At 40.4% G+C, this 20,393-nt stretch overlaps 2 protein-coding genes across 2 annotated transcripts in view; one reads left to right on the top strand and one right to left on the bottom strand.

The window, feature by feature from the left end:
• On the bottom strand, nucleotides 1-17,818 carry LOC139452591 (coiled-coil domain-containing protein R3HCC1L-like). Its single transcript, XM_071234116.1, has 11 exons — nucleotides 17,748-17,818; nucleotides 16,321-16,478; nucleotides 13,520-13,663; nucleotides 12,356-12,559; nucleotides 9,099-10,971; nucleotides 8,365-8,455; nucleotides 7,568-7,649; nucleotides 6,614-6,684; nucleotides 5,477-5,572; nucleotides 4,788-4,928; nucleotides 1-4,184 (listed from the first exon to the last, which is right to left on the bottom strand). The coding sequence occupies exons 4-11, from the start codon at nucleotides 12,535-12,537 to the stop codon at nucleotides 4,102-4,104; spliced, it is 2,619 nt and encodes an 872-aa protein (XP_071090217.1). The 5' UTR covers nucleotides 12,538-12,559; nucleotides 13,520-13,663; nucleotides 16,321-16,478; nucleotides 17,748-17,818; the 3' UTR covers nucleotides 1-4,101.
• Nucleotides 17,819-17,947: 129 nt separating this feature from the next.
• LOC139452527 (uncharacterized) overlaps nucleotides 17,948-20,393 on the top strand; it is a 31,517-nt gene continuing 29,071 nt past the window's right edge. The window contains exons 1-3 of the mRNA XM_071234036.1: nucleotides 17,948-17,966; nucleotides 19,171-19,366; nucleotides 19,602-19,690. Coding sequence (XP_071090137.1) covers nucleotides 17,948-17,966; nucleotides 19,171-19,366; nucleotides 19,602-19,690 — 304 coding nt within the window. The remainder of the gene's footprint in view (nucleotides 17,967-19,170; nucleotides 19,367-19,601; nucleotides 19,691-20,393) is intronic.

Here is a 20,393-nt window from a genome sequence, read left to right as displayed (position 1 = left end):
ATATTTATTTCTCATGAAAATAGCCAATTCTTACGTACATGGCAGTTAATCAGTCCTGGATGGCGACAGGTTGAGGTAATTGGGTAGAGGCTGGGGAAAGCTAAACAGTTTGTACATATCACAATGGCAAAATATTTAAAACAATGTACTCACATCAACTCATTACTGTACAATTAAACTAATGTTGTAGAGTTTGAGTAAAGAAATTCATCTGGCATAAAATGACAACCTGACAAAAATATGTCCTTTTATGTTTTTAAAATAAGTCAAGTTGAGACTTTTTCATTAAGTATGTATAAACATTCAAATTCATTGGTAAATGTTCTGAACCCAAGGTCCTAACAATTCATGGTGGACAAGGAAAAGCAAACAGATGTAGAAGTCATATGTTTTCTTCAAATGTTGCTAAAATCTTGAAAAGTTCATTCAGTTTCTATGAATGCATAACACAAATAATTTCAAGCAACTTCAAAGCTCTTTATTGAGGCTTAGTTCGCGTTAAAAAAAAATCTCCGAGATCAAACCCAGTTGAATGTTCTAACTTAACATCAATAAATGTCCACACATACACCATGTAGTATACACTAACTGAGCAGCAGACGTGCATTACATTATGTCCAGAAGCCTGGGATGGTTCACTCCCATTATGACCACTGACAAAGGAGGGTAAAATGAGCCTACCTATAGATTAATGGACTAATCCAGCCATCATCTTCTCTCTGCCCATACATAGATGTACACAATGTCTGATGAGAGATGTTATTTCTAATGTACTGTTTATTCTTGTTCTGTATTTTCACAACAATCACAGAGAATTCCTGACTGTTCCGGTTTTCACAATAGCAGTAAAACAATAACAGAAAAGGCACCAAAATCTATGTTTACATTAGTGAAGAAGTACGAAAAATTAACTTGCATCTTGATTGTATGCTATCATCATTTTGCCCTGACTTTAATGTATGGTTCGGAAATATGGGAATTTGAAAATACAAACTTTATTGAAAGGGTAAATTTAAAATTGCAGCCAGTATTTGTACGTCAACACCAAATTTCATGGACTGCGGTGAATTTGGAAGAGAACAACATTAAACTTAAATGCTTATATGTTCTACGCAATGGCTGGCTTCATAGGTAGAAGAAATATTTAAAGATGAATATCTGCAAAATCAGTGCAGCTCTAATATGGAAAATTGAAAGGGCTTGAACCACAAAGAATGTCTTTTGAAAAGTATTTCTACTAAAACTAAAATTTCTCCAGCAGTGAATTATGTATGTACATTCCAAAATCAATGGCCTGATGGCCAAATGTGTACAAATTTAAAAACAGTTCTGATCCCAGGAAGTGAAAAATTTAAATAATCTTTCAAAAAAAGATTAATGTACTTTTTAAACATGCTGCTGCTGAAACATGGTTGCCAGTTAACTTGAAACAGATGTATTCATGAATACACAAATCAATAAATGAATAAATCAAATTAATACTACAAGGAATCTGTTGGCTTTTCCCCATTATGACTGCTCCATAGTGACTGGTGATAGTGATCAGTCACTGAACCATTAAGCATGTGTATTGAAACATTAGTCATAGTGGGAGTGAGTGAGTGAGTATGGTTTTACGCCGCTTTTTAGCAATATTCCAGCAATATCACAGCGGGGGACACCAGAAATGTGCTTCACACATTGTACCCATTTCGGGAATCGAACCCGGGTCTTCGGCGTGACGAGCGAATGCTTTAACCACTAGGCTACCCGACCGCACCAGTCATAGTGGGAAGCCACCGTGGGATGACTCGAGACACTGCACACAGTATTTACGGTACTGGTATTTTACATGATCCCTGAAGATATGGGGTAGAATAGGTCTTCAGCAACCCATGCTTGCCGTAAAAGGCGACTATGCTTGTCGTAAGAGGCGACTAATGGGATCGGGTGGTCAGGATTTCTTACTTGGTTAAAACATGTCATAGATACCAATTTTGTGGATCGATGTTCATGATATAATCACTGGATTGTCTGGTCCAGACTGGATTATTTACAGACCGCTGTCATATAGCTGGAATATTGCTGAGTGCGGCATTAAACAACAAACCAACCAACCAATGGTACTTTACACACAGGCAGAGAGGTGGTGAGTCAAAGAGCATTGTATCCTGGCTTTATATACACATGGTATACATGGTGTATACACAATCTCATTAAAATCAGATCTTAGATTTAGCTTCCGCTAAACAAATATCTGAGGACATCCCATTACAGGTCACGTCAGAACGACCTTTCACGAATTTTGACCGACCAATGAAATGAATGACAAGAAATCGACATTAGCCAATCAGAAGGCAGCTTTCTCGAGCTTTACGACACTAGTTTCAAATTGGGGACTACGCTTCAAAAACATATTTTGACGTATTCTCGATTAAAAAAATTAAAACTGATAAGAAGAACATTCTGGAAAGGCTTACAGATGGCTTAGATTGTATTGATATAATCATAAACCCTGTAACTGACCTTCGGAATACCCCATGTTAAATATTTCATGGTTGCATGATTAGAAAACACATTCCGACTGTCACTTTCATGATCTGGTAAGTGACGCTCTGATTGGTTGGATGAAAGGTCGTTCTGACGTGACCCTTAATGGAATGTCCTCGGATCTTTGTTCAGCGATAGTGAGAACTAAGGTCTGATTTGAATGAGATTGGTGTATACACTACTTTTCTCCATCACCCGTAACACATACTTCTCTTTGCAGCGTAGCTGCTATTTTTAACCAACAAATCAAGTCAGGGTCTGGTTCCAGCCAGAGAGAAACCACAGATTGCTTCAACCTATGCGCTCTCAGTGGACAATGCAAAAATGGCAAAAGTTCTTATATAACTAGCAATATTTGTTCATGCTCAACACTGCACTCAGCAATATTCCAGCTACACGACCGAGACCTGTAAATAATTGGGTCTGAACCAGACATTCCAGTGATTGATATCATGAGCAACGAATCAACACCTTCAGGGTAATCCAGTGATGGATATTATAAACAAGAATCCACGCTGCTGGGGTACGATGACACCCCCCGAGCCGGACCACCCTGTCCATTTGGTCGCCTCGTACAACCAGCAAAGGCTTCCGGAGACCTATTCTGACTTTGAACTACAATGGAGGCAATGGTCGGGTCTGGACAACGTTCAACCAGTGAAAGGCTCATTTCACTCTGTGAGTCATAATTGGCCTCATTTCATTAGCTGACTGAAAACAGACCCATCCCTATTATACAACAAAGTAACTGCTTAAGTCAGGGGTCAAAGAGGAAAGACGTGTATACAAATGCTGCAAAGCGCTGATGATGATTTGGGATACTGAACAGCATTTATTATTTGTTCACTGAACAGAAGGTATCCAATGGCAATAAAACAAACATGGGGTATAGCAGCCAAACTCCATTTCCAAACTGCAACAGATCAGGGGGATATGTCATCTCCTTATGACAATTGTTTTGAGAAGTATTTTCCAGGGAGTGATTCACATCAGTATACTATTCGATAATACTGAAAAAGACAAAAGGCTAAACTCAAATGTGTCTTTCCAGACTTACTTACTTCGACATGGACATATAATAAGTTCTGCCTCGCAAAGTGTGAGTAGTATACTTCAGCTTGCAAATTAACGCAAGTACTGAGTTTGAGGGATGAAGTACCAGACACTGACCTTGAACCTTTACAACAGGCGACATTGCATGCTTAGGTACCTGTACATTAAGCTATATACCTAGGATTACATCCATCATTGCACACTCCTTTATTCTGTCCATAACAACATGCTGCTGACCTGTCAGTCCTTGCATCACACACAGCAGGCCACGCTGGTTAAATGACAAGCACATGGATGATATCACATAGCCACGCTAGCACTGGTCATGTGACCGCTGTGTCACCAAGCAAATGGATGAAGCCTTATGTGACCGCTGCATGACCATGCACAATTTACATAGCACTTGCCATGTGACCGCTGGTCACTCAAAGCGAGGGGGACGCGTCATACAGCACTGTTGGATGTTAAGCGCTGGTCAAGTGATAAAGCTGAGGTAGACAACACACTTGGCCCATGTGGTCAGCCTTCTTTATCCATGGCACACCCACCGACGGACCCGTCCCACATATCTTGCTTCAGCCGTCGGTCCTTGCGACGTTTCTCTGAAAATTAGAATGAATGAAAGTTGATCAAAATCTTCATCAACCTCAGCAGCATTCCAGCTATATGTTGGTGGGGTTCATCCTTACTATGGTGAATTCCAAACAGTAAGCCTTTCACAGCAACAAGTAAAGTCCACTGATGTCTAGGTATTTTCACATTTTATTCCCGCCATAACTCGTTGTTATGCATCACCGGAAGTACTTCCACTATCTGTATAAACTGGACTATCAACCAGACTGAGCCAGAATATTAACAAAACCAAACAGTTAACAGGTGGCCTCAAGTTAAGACCACGCTAACCTTTTACAGCATGATCCATGCCACTGGGGTTCCATGTCATGCAATCCGACAAGTCACAGAACCAATCCTAAGTTTAATAACTTCTTTCAAGCATGAGATACTGGGTACCAATTCAAAGCCCACACTGAGCAAATTAGTACAAGTATACTTGATACCTATAGTAATACAGGCCATTTCCTGACAAATGTGTTTCATATTTTCACCTTATAATTTGTAATTCACAATTTAATCCCCTCCCCACCCAAACACAACAGGTGCAAGTCCATGATGCATCTGACACAAACACAATGACCTTGACCTACCCTTTGCCTCCTTCAGCTGTTTGCGCTCTTGTTCCCGTTTCTCTCTGGGAATCTGGGACTGCAGACCCAGGGCTCCAGAAACCAGACGGCGAGCAGCAGATGCAGACGTCTGAGGACGAGCCTTGTATGGCTGCAGGAACTCTGTGCAGACATAACAATTAACTTCAAGTCAGTGAGTGAGTGAGGTGCGTTTAAGGCTGCTTTGATCACTGTTTCAACTACCCTTATCACAATCTCACTAAAATCAGATCTTAGTGTTCACTACCACTAAACAAAGATCTGAGGACATTCGGAAAGACTGTCCATGAATTTTGGCTGACAAATGAAATGACTGACAAGAAGTCCACATTATCCAGTCAGATTGCAGCTTCCATTCCAGACTATCTGAATGGATCTTTGTAATGAGTCTTGAGGCAGACCAGGGGTTGCTAGCAACAGCAACAATCATCCGGGTTAAACATGACACACAGCCAATCTGATTACACATTGTAGCCTTGCACTGCCAATCCTCCCTTCAGACAACAATGGTGGTGTTACAGTGATTTTAACATCCATGAGCATCCGTAGATAACATACACAAGACATGTCAAGTCACATACAAGCTATGTCACATCAAACACTCAGGTTCATCAAACCATCCATTTCATGTAATAATTCCTACAACAACAGCGACATATGTTAACTCTTACCGCAATTCTTCTTGGCCTTGACCTTGGACTGGCGAGACGCCTCAGACAGACTCCGCACCTTCAGCATGGGATGGCTGTAACTCAGGGCATCTTGAGCTGGACAGACAGTTGGAGAAATATGCTGTTTTAGCTGTGTACTTTTAGTACAAGTAAGAGTATTCTGCTGAAGATGACAACTGTCCCTGCAAGGACACCTGCATCTTTTCCATCACAGTAATGCAGTAAGCATTAATCAAGTGCAGGGACTTTATTACAGGTGTGAGTGTGTGTTTGTTGAGAAAGGTCATAGGACTATAACCTATTTGGATTGCCCCCAACCCCCGATTTTGGTAACATTTTTTGTTTTTCAACCCACAAATACATATAACATTTTTTTCCTAGACCCCCCCCACACACACTCCACTCACCCCTATAATAATTGACCATAACCAGACTCTAAACATTTACAACATGAGGCGAGGACATCTTGTCAAGGACCACAGTGAAACATAATACCCTCTAAGATGGTGAAAACTGTGTGGAATATCTATGCACCATGTGTTCACGATCCATGATGATCGGTGTAGAGACATGACTAGGTCAGAGCTCCAGATAAGCTTTTGGTGTTGTGGGTATTTTACCCATGCATTTTAAAATCATTGGGTATCAGTAATTCTATCTGGGTATACAAATTTCTGTTACCCACTAGTTTTTACAAATGTGGGTATCTAAGTTAAATATTTAAAAACACTATTCTAATTAAAAACATCTAGTCCCTGCAAACTGGTGTCATGTGGGTTTCGAGAGCTTTATAGGACTCAAAAATTCCACGATACTTCCACAAGAAAGTGTGATGGCAAATGATCATGATGTAACTGTCATCGTGGAGTTTGACAAGGTTGACGGAATGCCCGTTTATAATTTCAAAATAAGTTGCTGATTTGCTAATCAAACATGCAGGGTTACTTCACAATATTTTGATGATACGCACAAGTTTTATTTTTGTAGCGTATCTGTAATGTCCGTTGCATATTTGATACGCTTGGATTATATTTTACTGCTTATTTCTGCATTTCTGATGCGTATTTTTCACAGATACGCAGCTTATCTGGAGCTCTGCTAGGTACTAGGGACAAGCCTATGCAGCAAGCTTCTTACCTGCAATGGGGCTGGCAAACACACCAAGAGCATGAGTATCATCCACCCACTTGATGTCAAAGCCTCGAGACCTGCACAGGAGTTAACATAAAACTTACATTACTGGTTCTCCAATTTATAAGCACAATTTGGAAGAATTCACTTGCTGAATTAAACCTATGCAAACAACAGATAGTTATGTCTCAAAGAAAAACTTGAATTCCTCTAGGAATTGTGCTTTTACGCTTTCGGGTTTAGATGGTCCCCTACTCTTTCTTGTGACTCCACCATGCTGGGTACTTGGGTCTTCTATGGAGATATTGAGACTCAAAGGCCTTACCATTGTTACTGTTTCACTGGCTTCTATGGAGAACAGTGTAAACAAGCCTGTTGAAGTATTGATAATGAGAATCCAAATAGATGCAAATTCAAAACCTTTCATAGTCACTACATGCCAAGTTGCACATGGAAAAAAGCACTGCATTTGCATAAAACTGATTAAGGCATTCCAACTCATCACTAATGTCAGTAATGAGCATATATATACGTCATCAATCACTGTCATTCAAAATGTGGTTCTCATTACTTACTACTGATTAGTATGTTTCTAATAATATTACTGTCATTCCTCCGATAAATATCAGAATCTGAATTTGTTTAAAAAATAGTGTCAGTTGAAAGTCATATTGTCCTGCATAAGAAAGCATAGTTTCCTAGCAACAGAAAATACATGTATTCACAAGTTCATATTATAGTTTCTCCTTATTTCCAGATACTTATTCCCTGCATAGGGGAACAGATGCCCCACTGAGGGAGACCTGAGCCCACTTGCACAAAGTGATCTCAGCGCTAACGCGATTGTAATTCCCATACTTTTACATAGGCTTACAATAGTCGTAGCTCGAAGAATGCTTTGTGCAAGTGGGCCCTGAACGTGTTCCTGTCAGCTGATTCATTTCAATAACATCCACTCACATGAAATCCTTAAAAGCAGCGATCAGATCCCGAGTCAGGAACTCGCCCGGGAAGTCGTAGATCTCAATCACATGACCATACACTGGAACAGAGACAATAAATACATCACTGCAACAATGACAGCGATGCTGCTGCCACCGCATCAGCCCACACACATGCATCTCAACATGCTCAAGGTCAGCCACATCCAACACCAGCAGTGCGACGATACACCGATGCATTGGTGGATCGTGATTGTTTACTTCTCGATACAAGTATCGATCACAATTCTTAAATGTATTCTTTATAAATGTTACACTAAACACTAATTACTAGTTAAAATGAGTAGTGAAAACATAAATATTTTCATCCATTGCGCCATACTGCCAACTATTAATCGTAAGTGTGCCAACTGCCAGGTATTTGGGCATCCTGTCTATGAACAGTAATTACCGGTCTGGTCTAGTCTAGTCTAGTAATTACCGATAAACAGGAACACTGGTTCATCAAGTGGGTCTTCCAAATATACAACAAGTCAAAAGCATCTCATTGTGTTTCCCCTTTCTCTTATTTGCATTTTTTTTATGTCTCACATGCTGAGACTTTTAATTAATGGAATGCACTTATTTTCAAAATAAACCATTGTTAGCATAGGGTTTGACAATAAGACAATGATTAATAGTTTCTTGATTCTCAAATGAGCATCATGACAAGATGTTATTCTCAAACATTCTGAAAATATACCACACATACAGTCAGTTATGTTAAGTTCTGTCTGCAGGGACTTTAAGAATGGAAGTATTGATCTTTGTACTGACTGTTCATATCCACATCAGGTTCTTTGGGCTGGAAGTCGAGATAGTTGATTTTTGGCTTGTCGATCTTCACATTCCCCACATGGGCCGTCAGCTGCAAAAACAACTTCCAGCTGTAGACATCACCAGTACTCCTTCACTAACACAAACCCCTCATTCACTGCAGGGTCATTTTCATAGATCTGATCTACGTCTAGCTGTAGACATCACCAGTACTCCTTCACTAACACAAACCCCTCATTCACTGCAGGGTCATTTTCACAGATCTGATCTACGTCTAGCTGTAGACATCACCAGCACTCCTTCACTAACACAAACCTCTCATTCACTGCTGGGTCATTTTCATAGATCTGATCTAAATCTAGCTGTAGACATAACCAGCATTCCTTCACTAACACCACCCTTATTCACTGCAGGGTCATTTTCATAGATCTGATCTATGTCTAGCTGTAGACATCACCTGCACTCCTTCACTTAAACAAACCCCTCATTCACTGAGGGTCATTTTCATTACTCTGAAATGTCATTCAGTCTCTGTGTAACAGGCAAGTGAGTTTAATGCAGTTTAACACCACAGCAATATTTCCAGCAAAAAAACAGCCAAGATTTTATTATTAGCATGATAGGAATAATGAATTCTTGGCCAGCAAACCATCATGCAAATAGTCCATAGGTATTTCATTTCTATGAAAACAGTACATCCAAATCAACTCAAGTGCAAATTTCAGGATGCCTACCTCCTCCATGACAGATGGGTCAAGACAGTCACCATTGTCATCAAACATCTTGTCCCATGAATCCTCCTCCTCCTCCTGATCGGGGCTGGCTGGGTCAGCAAAGTTCTCTGCAGCAATAGCTTCAGCTTTCAGCTGCCTCTCCACTTCAAGGGATTCGGCATCTTCACTTCGCCTCCGTATCTCAGAGTCCAAGGCAGCTAGAGCTTGCTGTTTGAGCTGGAGCTGCTTTTTGATCTTCTGAGAATCCTCCTGAAATTCAGGAACTCCATCTGTAGCATGATCTTGAGATGTTTGAGATGCCTCCAGATCTCCTGGAGTGTCATCAGTGCTGGGGGCATCCTGATGACTCTCATTTACCTCAGATGCAACACCATTCATCTGCTGGTTGCTGCTGTCAATCTCCATTTGTATGTCACATTCTTCTGAGTGACCTTGACCTCCTTTTTTAGTCATTTTAGTTTCTTCTAGAAGAACACATCCTTCATCTTGATCTGAGATCTTATCTAACATCCCTACACTTGTGACATCAGGATTGGCCTTGCTCGTGTCCTGGTCCTTACTGACAGTTCCAGTGCCTGCTGACAGGTTACTGTCTGGAATCAGCATAAAGGCATCAGGTTCCAACATCCCTACACTTGTGACATCAGGGTTGGCCTTGCTAGTGCCCTGGTCCTGACTGACAGTTTCAGTGTCTGCTGACAGGTTAGTGTCTCGAACCAGCATACAGGCATCAGGTCCCACTCTGACCTGGCTGGGGGAATCATGAGAAGCAACTGGAATAGCAGACACATCCACCACGGAATCATCATCCATAGGAGCTGGAGTCATGTCCGATGTGGCGGCTGAATGAGACACAGGAGTTGCAGGAATGAGATCAACATGGCCGTCCTCCTGACTTTCAGTACATTCTGTGTCTACTTGTTCTCTGCTTTCAAAACCCTGACTGATGCTAGAAGAGCTCTCACTCGTCTGACCATGAGATTCTGAAGGGGAAACATTATCAGAGCCAAGAGATGAGATGCAAGTATCATTGATGTTTGAGCCTGAGATGGAACTGCCATCACTGATATAGTCAGTTACAGAATGTACACCATCAGCCACCGGTCCAGCTACTCCAGGAGAACATTCTTGACTGGCCTCTACAAAGTCTGCATGAGGCCTGTGTTCAAAGTAAGGTTCTACCACTGTATTTTCAACACAAGGAACATTTGCACTAGAATGAAATGACACCATGCTATTGTTAACAGACTCCTGTGTTTCAGGATTGCTTGAATTGATATCAGCAGACTCCTGCCCAACTCCCCTCTCTCCAGAGTTTGAAACCCTGACTGTATCATCAGGCTCTGAATCACATTTCAACTTTTTAACAGAGGAGCCTTTTGGAGACTCGATGAATTTCTCTTGAGCTGGCTTGTTCTCGTGGTGACACTCTATCCTTTCATCCCAAGTCTCTGGAGTCACTGGTCGTTCACTGGGGATATCAGACTGAGGTTGTCTTCTAGCACGAGGAACATATCTCTGAATTTCTGGGCGTGGTTTACGGCCCATCTTCGAACGCCTCTCTTCCCTTGGAGACTCTGATGGCTCTTTGCGTTGACCTTTTTGACTTGTGTCAATTTGACCCCTGTGGGTCCGGTCATCTTGACATTTTTTAGTGGCATCGCCATGGCCTCTAGGAGTCGTATCACCTTGACCTCTGTACTCAGGGTCACATGGCGCACCATGCAGCCTATCATCAACCTGACGTTGCTGGGTGAGTGAGTGAGTACCACTATGCTGCTGACTGTCTGACTGAGGGAAACTGATCTCTTGTTCCTGGTTCAGACGACGGGCACGAGGAACATAAATCTGAGTCCCAGGTTTCTTTTTTTCTCTGGAATTGACAGCATGAAAGAATTGACAATTTGCACAATCGAGCATAGCTACAAGGTAACTTATTCAAGGCTACCTATGTCACCCCTAATTGAGTGAGTGAGTGAGTGAGTATGGTTTAATGCCGCTTTTAGCAATATTCCAGCAATATCACGGAGGGGGACACAAGAAATGGGCTTCACACATTGTACCCACGTCGGGAATCGAACCCGGGTCTTCGGCGTGACGAGCGAACGCTTTAACCACTAGGCTACCCGACCGCCCCTACACCCCTAATTGGCTTACTTAATACTGAAATAACTACAGCAGTGTAACATAGCTTTCATGAGGCAAGCAAGTTATCTACTTAGCATCAGATCTTTCACTAACAAACAAAGAAAACTCTCAACATCCCTTGGCCAATTCAACGACATTGTGTGAGATGATAGATCAGTGAGATGAGCTTATGCACACTCGATGACTCCAGCAACCCTGTTGGCATTGTTTCACCTGTGTGTTTTGCAACAAAATTTCATGAATTATGTCATAGGGTATTGTGATGTGATTTTAAACTTTGTGGTGTAGCGCAATGACAGTCACAAGTTGATGTTAAAGTATGGGAGATACGATAACCTTAGCACTACAATAGCTTTGTGGAACAGACCCCTGAATTCTAAAGGCCATTGTAGGGTAATGAATTAATATGTGTCAATTTTTTACGTGTTTGACGTTAAACTCAATTGGATTATGCTGTGGATTGCGTAGATGTCTGTCTATTCAGACGCAGCAGTAAAATTCTTTACAAAGCTATAAACAGCAAGTAAAAAGTAAAATACTAAACTCGCTGCCACGTAATACTAATTTTATGAAACTCATGAATAGTTCTTGTATACTTGCTTTTCGCATTTTGATACCAGAACTATTCACTAGTATTATAAAATTGGTACAACATGGGAGCATGTATAGTATTCTATATTTTCATAATGAAACTGTGGTGTCTTAAACTCGATTTTCCGGCGTATTTTCATTCTATTATATACCCTACACCCATTCACTACAATAGCTTTGTTCGGAAGTCACGTTTTTTGCTTTATTCCTTCAATAACTAATAGAATTTATATCACTCATGTGCTTGAAATCACAACCAATGAAAATACCTCTCCTGCACCCAAGTTCGACATAGATCCACATTTAGCTTGTCCAAGCAAGTCCTTGATATACCTATCAAATCAGAAGATAAACTGTTGAGTGGAAAAAGGTTTATTAGTTGGGTAGAAATTTGCCATTTTTAAGTGTTTTTGTTATCGTTATAAGGACTAGTGGACTAAATATGTTAGTTTCTACCCCTGCAGCGCCATGTTACATGCCAGGATGCCTCATATCATTACAGCCATAAAATGTCCTACCTTGCTCCAAGTGACCTTCTCTCCTTGACAGCTGCCGCCCGTGCCTCCCGAGTCTCTGCATCCAGCCCCGGTGCTGGTGCACTCTCCCGTGTAGTTAGCCCACTAGGGGAGGGGCTGCCCCTAGTTGCACCACGCCCCCTGCCCCGCCCCCTCCTGCCATGCGGCTCAGGAGGTCGGGACATCAACTCTCGACCCAACTCACCTCTGTAAATGTACACAACTGAGGTTGGAAGTCATTAATATTAGCAGTCTACACAAGGACAACGCATATACATGATATAATAGAAGGGGTAAATGTGGGGACAAATTAAGCCATTATTGCTTGGCAGAATAGTTGAGTCACCTTTACATGATTTCTGCATATTGCATCTACTGGTGCAACTGATAATACATGTTCAAGACTCAATATTTAATGGATTTACTACAAATTTGGAATGACCTCCATCCAAAATATTCTGATTTTTCTCTATGCAAAAGGTAAAAGATAGCAGAATTCGACAGATCTCTGACTGAACCAGACGCATGCAGACGAAACATAAAAATTTGCCAAGAAAAGAACAAGATTTAGCTGCAACTGAGTAGCTTTTCTGACTGACAGGGTAGCAGACAATCAATTTCTTAAAAAGTTGTCAACTACAAAGTATTATGAAATGTGTATGTCTTTCGCAAGCTGCTGTAAGTTTCAATTACCATGTTTACACAAAAAACATTTCAGGTTTTCTATTTCTCAAAAGTTAACAATTTATTATTTCTGAAGAAACTCATGATTTCTAAGGTTCGTCAGCACCATACCCCTGCATCACTTCGGGCCTTCCTCCAACAACAAGCTGACAAAACTGTGATACCATTTAAATACTGTTCCAAGCGGTACAAGCCCAACTCACTCTCTCTAATAATTAGTTACACATTTTCAGGAAATATTATTTGATACATGTGAATAGGAGCAGACAGTGCCTGTTGCACTGGCATATTGGAGCTGGGTACACCTGCACTCTGTTCTGTTATCAAATAGATGAGTGGGTTCGTTTATTAACCTTGACGATAACACATCGGACTTGTTCCATTACAGCAATAAGAAAACATGGTGAACGCATGTGGCCTAAGGGACGAGTCACCACTAGTAATGCTGTTACTCTAAACGATAACACTAAACACTCCACCTACCTAAGAAGTGATACAGCCAGGCAGACAACAGTGCGACGAGCGTGGGCCTCCCCAACTGAGAAACTTGCAAGTTCAAGAAATTCCTCAACAGTCTTGTGGATAAGTAGCCGATGATAGCTGTTGACTGGAGGGAAGATCAGGACTCTATCAACAGCAGACATCACAAGAAAATTAACATCCCATCACCAAAAAGACATATTACTTGCTGAATAAACAGTGAAACTCAGATAAGTCAAGGTGAGGTGAAACGGGGTTTAACGTTGTGTCCAAGATTATTGCACTTATATAGCATCGTCCATAAACATGTGTGTATATGTGTGTGTGTTGCAGCTTTTTCTAGTCTGGACTGATGCTGATTTTATAGTACTAGCCCACTGAGATGCCGCAGTTTAAAATGAATACCCCACTCAGACACGTACACTGGCTCCGGACCAACCAGTCCGTGTAATTGTTTAAGCCCCATAATGCTGAGCACCAGGTAGGGTTACAATAAGTACCATCATTTAACATGTTTTGTTATGACGTGGCAGGGGATCGAACCCTGGACCAACCAATATCCAGGCGGACGCTCTACCACTAGACCCTGGAGGCGATCCCTGAGTCCAGGGTGCGTATCTGTAATATGAGAGTAGAGACATGCAATTTTGTGTGCATGCATGTGTGTGTGTGTGCGTACGTGTGTGCGTGCGTGCGTGCGTGCGCGCGCTCATGTGTGAGTGTGTGTGTGCATGCATGTGTGAGTTTGTTGTTTATAGAGTCTGGACCAGACAATCCAGTGACTGATATTGTGAGCATCAATCCACACCGCCAAGGTACGATGTCGATGACACGCCATCAACCAAGTCACTGAGCCTGACCCCCCAATCCATTAAATCACCTCTTACGACCATCATAGGTTGCTGGAAACCGATTCTAGCCCAATATCCCCCTGAGGGAGACATGCAGTTTGTTGATGTGGACCATGGTGCTGCTAAGGAATAGCCAATCATGTTTATGTCAGCCATGTTAACAAGAGTGCTCTGAGAGCACAACATCCCCCGCATGGATTTTTTACTAACGAGTTTATATTTTCTCTGTATTTTATGAAATAACAACAGTAGATGGCACTGCATTTGAAACAAATTGTGCAGAACAACAGAGTTATCCAGTCTGAATGCTAATGCCATAAGGATGGAGCTCACCCACAAAAGCCTTATACAAGGAAACTAACTATAGTTATAGTTAGATATTGTGATATTCTCTGGAAACTGGAGGAGGAGTAGATTTCATGAAGCTCCGTAAAACGGGCAGTAACTCTGTCAAGATTTGTCGAAATGAAACGGGACTGCGATATGCGTATCATCAACATGTCGACATCTTGTGTGTAGAGTGTCAGGGATATTCTCTAAAAGCTGACGGAGGAGTTGATTTCACAAGCTTAGTACCTCTCTCACAATGAGGCAAATGAAGCTCCGTAAAACAGGGGCAGTAACTCTGTCAAAATTAGTCGAAATGAAACGGGACTGCGATTTGCGTATCATCAACATGTCGACATCTTGTGTGTAGAGTGTCAGGGATATTCTCTGGAAACTGTAGGATGAGTTGATTTCACAAGCTTAGTACCTCTCTCACAATGAGGCAAATGAAGCTCCGTAAAACAGGGGCAGTAACTCTGTCAAAATTAGTCGAAATGAAAGGGGACTGCGATATGCCTATCATCAACATGTCAACATCTTTTGTGTAGAGTTTCAGGGAAACTGTAGGAGTTGATTTCACAAGCTTAGTACCCTCTGTGGGACGGACAGACAGACGGACAGACAGACGGACAGACTGCGCCACGACATAATCACCCTTCGGCCATTCTGGCCTGGCAAGGGATAAAAACTAAAGAGTCTTGCGCTCAGACTTCAATAAATATCAAATTTCCAAAAGATCATGATGTTCCTGAAATTATTCAACAAATTAAGTCTACATCATAGAGCCGATGTATGTCAAGGTTGGAAAAAAATCATATCATATTGTTAGCCCTTGAGTACTGGTTGTATTTTGTCTGGTGTTTAATGCCAAATATTAATAAGAGATTAGGTCCCTCTATTCTTTAAATATTGTCCCAATGTAATGATGTTAATCGAAAGATGGTTGATAATGTTATTATGAAGTCACAACTAGTTGTGACACAAGGTTTAGCATATGATCTCATGATGATTGCTGCTGCCGCTATTTTGGACAAGTGGGATAAATCTGTGACAGGTCGGATCATCATTATTAGTTATAATTTCAGAATCTTCGTTTTGTAACAATATGAATAATATAAAGTCCCATTCATTATTAGTCACACTTCAACGAACTTAATTAGGGTTTGAGTTAGTGGCTTGAGTCAGACTTAATTGTCTATGCAGTGTAATTAGTATCTTGTGTGACATCGTGTCAAGTAATTAGAGTTGTCAGTGGCTTGATCTACATCAAACAAGTGTTGCTTGAACAGAGGAACTGACTAAACATGACAGGTTAACAAATATGTCCGAACCTAGGCCCCTATAATAATGTTTGGTAGGCACTGCAGGTCATGCAATGTGTTTCAGATTCATTGTGTTGGTAAATTATAAATTTTGAAATTGTTAACAAAAGATGTCAGATTAACAATGAACAAATACATCAACCCTCTTCATTACCATAATCTAAATGATATCAGTGAGTCTCACCACCCGATACAATTTAATTGCTCCTTACGGCAAGCAATGGAGTGCGGGGGACCTTTTCCAACCCTAGTTCACACAGGAATATATCCTACCACTCAACATGCTCAACACAAGTTTAATCACCTGTCAGGTTGTGCTCGTTTCAGGAAGTCGGTGATATCAGCTGTGACAAATGTAACAAACTCTGAGTCAACCGTGTTCAGGTAGTGGTTGTCAAAGTAGGCCGCCAGCTCGAAATGCTTGACCTTCAAGCCTAAGACCACTGCATCTCCATCTTAACACTGCAAGAAAGGAATCTCTGATTAAACATAAATGCTTGGGATTTATCTATAGCTGCACCAAGTCTGCAGCCTATGTCTGTAAAAATTTCCAAATAGGAATTAAAAACCTTTCCAATACATGCTAATACAGCAATAATTAATGTTGTGGCCTTGTAGTAATCAATAAACATGATAAAGAGGACGAGGTTTTATTGCATAGTTTAACATAATTGCAATAAACACAATGCAACAAATACATTTTTTAAATACCTATGAATATTAGAAAAAAGGAACTATAAAAATCATATTATTGGGCAAGATTAATATTTTTTCCCAATGTGCCTGCCAGAGAAGTTTGTAATCCCAGATAATATCCCTGGTGCTAACTCAATTAATTTCTGAATCAAATATGAACTTCATAAAAGAACAAAAATTAAAAGATCATTTTCTAGCTAATACCACAGAGATTTTCTTAGGACTCCAAAACAAATTACATTTTGAGGGTAACTTTTGAAATAAATCATTATTTTGTTCAAACTTGCGATTTTAAAAATTTGTTAATACTTTCTTCACTTCAGATGTATTTAAAATTTAGCATTGCATTCATTACATTAAAGTAAAGCAAAGCATTAAAAGCCTTTTATTGGCCGTGTTAATGTGAAATAAAAGCCACCTCCACCATATCTGCATTGCCTTACACAAGAAATGACTAGTTCGAACATTGTCAACATGAACATGATGAAATGGGAAATTTTAAATTCCAATTCAGTAATGTTAGCTGACATTTGTTGCAGATTGGGGACAAATACAGATAGGCTTCCGAGAAGAGCAAGTCCAGATATATCCCTGTACTACTAAGGACAGAAATTCTGAAAGGTCGTTTTTTTTTTAATAGATCTCCGTCTCCTAAACATTTTTAACGCATAATTTCCTAAACTCGAATACTCCCATGGAATCCACAAAGCAAAAGCAGGGGGTCTCTTATAAGACTTACATAGACTTCTTGGTAACTTTATTAAGCTGTGATTCGATCATGCACGATCTTGAAATTGTTAAAAGGATATTTGTAATTATACTTTTAGGATGCTTCTGGGGAATCAAAATACTTGGAAAGTCCAGTGGCACTGACAGGGAACATATTTTTTCAGAACGCTTGCCCAGGTAAGTATGTTTGTAAGACCACCACTGGACAGTGTAAGCTTCATTGTACGGAACAACGGGAACCCGGATATAGAGGTAAACTGTTAGAAAGTACAAATTACGCTGACATGCATTCACCAAACGATCTACCTTCTTATCATCCAATACTTTAACCTCACACGAAAATCTCTACCCCTGTCCGGGTAAGTGTTGTGTTGAACGTCATCGATTAATGTGTACAGTAACCTGCGCTTGCATAAGACAAGATGCTCTTTCAGTTACCCATCTTTGGGGCACGGAAGGGAGATAACTGGAGAAGAACAGTAATTTTGTAGTTGAAGTCATGTGACATGCACAAAATGGCGGAAGGTGGGAAAGTTGAATGCTTCTGTTACAAATCAGCAAATGTTTGCTCAGATCACCATGCAGTGTCAAAAGAAAACTAATTTAATTAATTTTGTAGTAGCAATAAACAAACATTTTTGTCTATTCAGTACACACCAGATACAATAGATCTCTATGTAGTGTGGTAGTGAAATTATTGTCACCTGTCAGCTGGTCATTGTCAATATAGCCATTACAGGCAACGTGGTGATTGACAAGTAACAAGTTATGCAAGATTGCTGACTATGTTTTACCGGTACATTCATACCAGTAGCGCTAATTGACTGCGTCTGTGGCTGGGGTTACCGGTATTGGGGGTGAGGAAACCACTCGGCTGATTGGCCCTTCACAAGCTTCAGCTTGCACACGTTTCCCGACCAAGCACCCATTCACATTCGTAACAGTTAGGCACCCCTTTCCAAAGCAATAACCCTTCATAAACCATTGGTTTTGGCTCCTTTTCCAATCAAACACCCTTTGCGATCTTCTTCAGGAATCAACATATTCGAGTTATTTCTCCGACTAGACCTTGTTCATTATGACTGATGTTTACCTTCCCTACAATGATCTATAGTTGTATCAGTTTTACTAGTAAAAAATGCACATTCGGAATGGCCAGTGAATCAACTGCAATAGCATAACATACTGGTCTAAATAACAGTAAATAAACCATTATGGTTTGTAGTACTGCACAGTATTACAGATATACTGCAATACGCTCTTCAAACGATACATATTGCAATATTTTGTCTGTTCCAGTATATTGGGTAAACAAAATATAACAAGTTTTGTTATTATTAGTATTGTTTAACTTAAAATAAACACGGATTTTTTTCAGAGATAACGTTTCCCTTTGAAATTGATTGACAAAACAGCGGAAATGCGGAAGTGTTTTTTTTGTTTTCTCTCATGTTTTCATGACAACAGAATTACAGCGACCGACCATGCATTGTAGAATTTACTGTAGTATGTACAAAATAGGATCTGCATGTACAACCAGCGTCAAACACTTTCAAACAATTTAGCTCCCAGTATATCGCAATATGTATCATAATATATTATATGCAGTTTTTCAGCCAATACACAGCCCAAATGGTTTTTATGATAGTCTTGAATGATGGAACAATGTCTATTTTAGCCTGTGTTATTCTGCCAGTTTTTGACGATGTGATGTTTTGTTTCCTATCAGCTGGAGAGGATGCTGATGATCCCATGATTGTTGGTGTATCAGTTGTGTCTGAGACCAGCTGCCGTTCACACGTAACACTAGGCTGCGTCGTTCTCAAAAAGTCCCAGAAAAATGAATCTCTCGCATCCCTTCGATGTCAGATAGATGCACAGATAAGAAGTACACCATCTGAATATACTTTCGTCACATCTCACAGGTTGGCAAATTTTGGTGAAAATTATCATGTAGATAAAGTAGATTTAATATTAAGAAGAAATTAGATATCAACAGAACAAATTTTCAATTAAAGTCTGTGTTTAGGGAAATGGCAATACTAAATATTATTTCGGGATTCTAAATTGCTTTTCAGACATATATTTGCTAATTCATGAAAACTTGTCATTGTCCCACTGTATATGGTATTGTCTTATCTTGTGTCTCCCTGCCACCAGGTGGCCTGTTGAGAGATGTCAGGAAAGCTCACTGCAGCTTCAGCACATTTTGACCCCGGAGGGAGCTGTATGCATCAGCAAGAAATATGGTAGGTCATGGTGTTGTTTTTTATTCCTGAACTCTTTGCAGTATGGCTGAAAAACTGCTAATGGGATGTTTAATTTAAACTCACTCACTACATATAGTCTGAAAGATAATTTAAGGTACCGACGTTTACTACAATATCTGTAAAACTATCGGACATACTCCATTCAAAGTTGGTATGAGATTATTAAACAGTCATACATAACTGGATATTACATTTAAAGACAATCGGTGCATGAATAAAATTTTTGTCTATTTAGCTATCACTATATTTCATCAACAACCAGACCTGTTCGTCACAGTTGAACCAATCAACTCAACTCGAAAGGGTGCACGGGAATCACGCACGTTGAGACGCCCAACGCTGACACTGTATTCGTCCGTGCGTGATTCCCGTGCACCCTTTCGAGTTGAGTTGATTGGTTCAACTGTGTCATATGGCCCTGTGACACAGGGGTAGCATTATGCAGATGGCTGTTTCAATGAATGCTCGTTCAAACAGGTCTGGTTGTTGATGAAATATTAGTGATAGCTAAATAGACAGATTTTTTATTCATGCACCGATTGTCTTTAAATGTAATATCCAGTTATGTATGACTGTTTAATAATCTCATACCAACTTTGAATGGAGTAGGTCCGATAGTTTTACAGATATTGTAGTAAACGTCGGTACCTTAAATTACCTTCCAGACTATACATGGGGGGTA

Source organism: Haliotis cracherodii, unplaced genomic scaffold, assembly GCF_022045235.1.
Source record: "Haliotis cracherodii isolate W230 unplaced genomic scaffold, xgHalCrac1.p SCAF_9, whole genome shotgun sequence".
Lineage (NCBI taxonomy): Eukaryota > Metazoa > Mollusca > Gastropoda > Lepetellida > Haliotidae > Haliotis > Haliotis cracherodii.
Note: the sequence above shows the minus strand (reverse complement) of the source record. Positions and strands in the feature narration are given on the sequence as shown.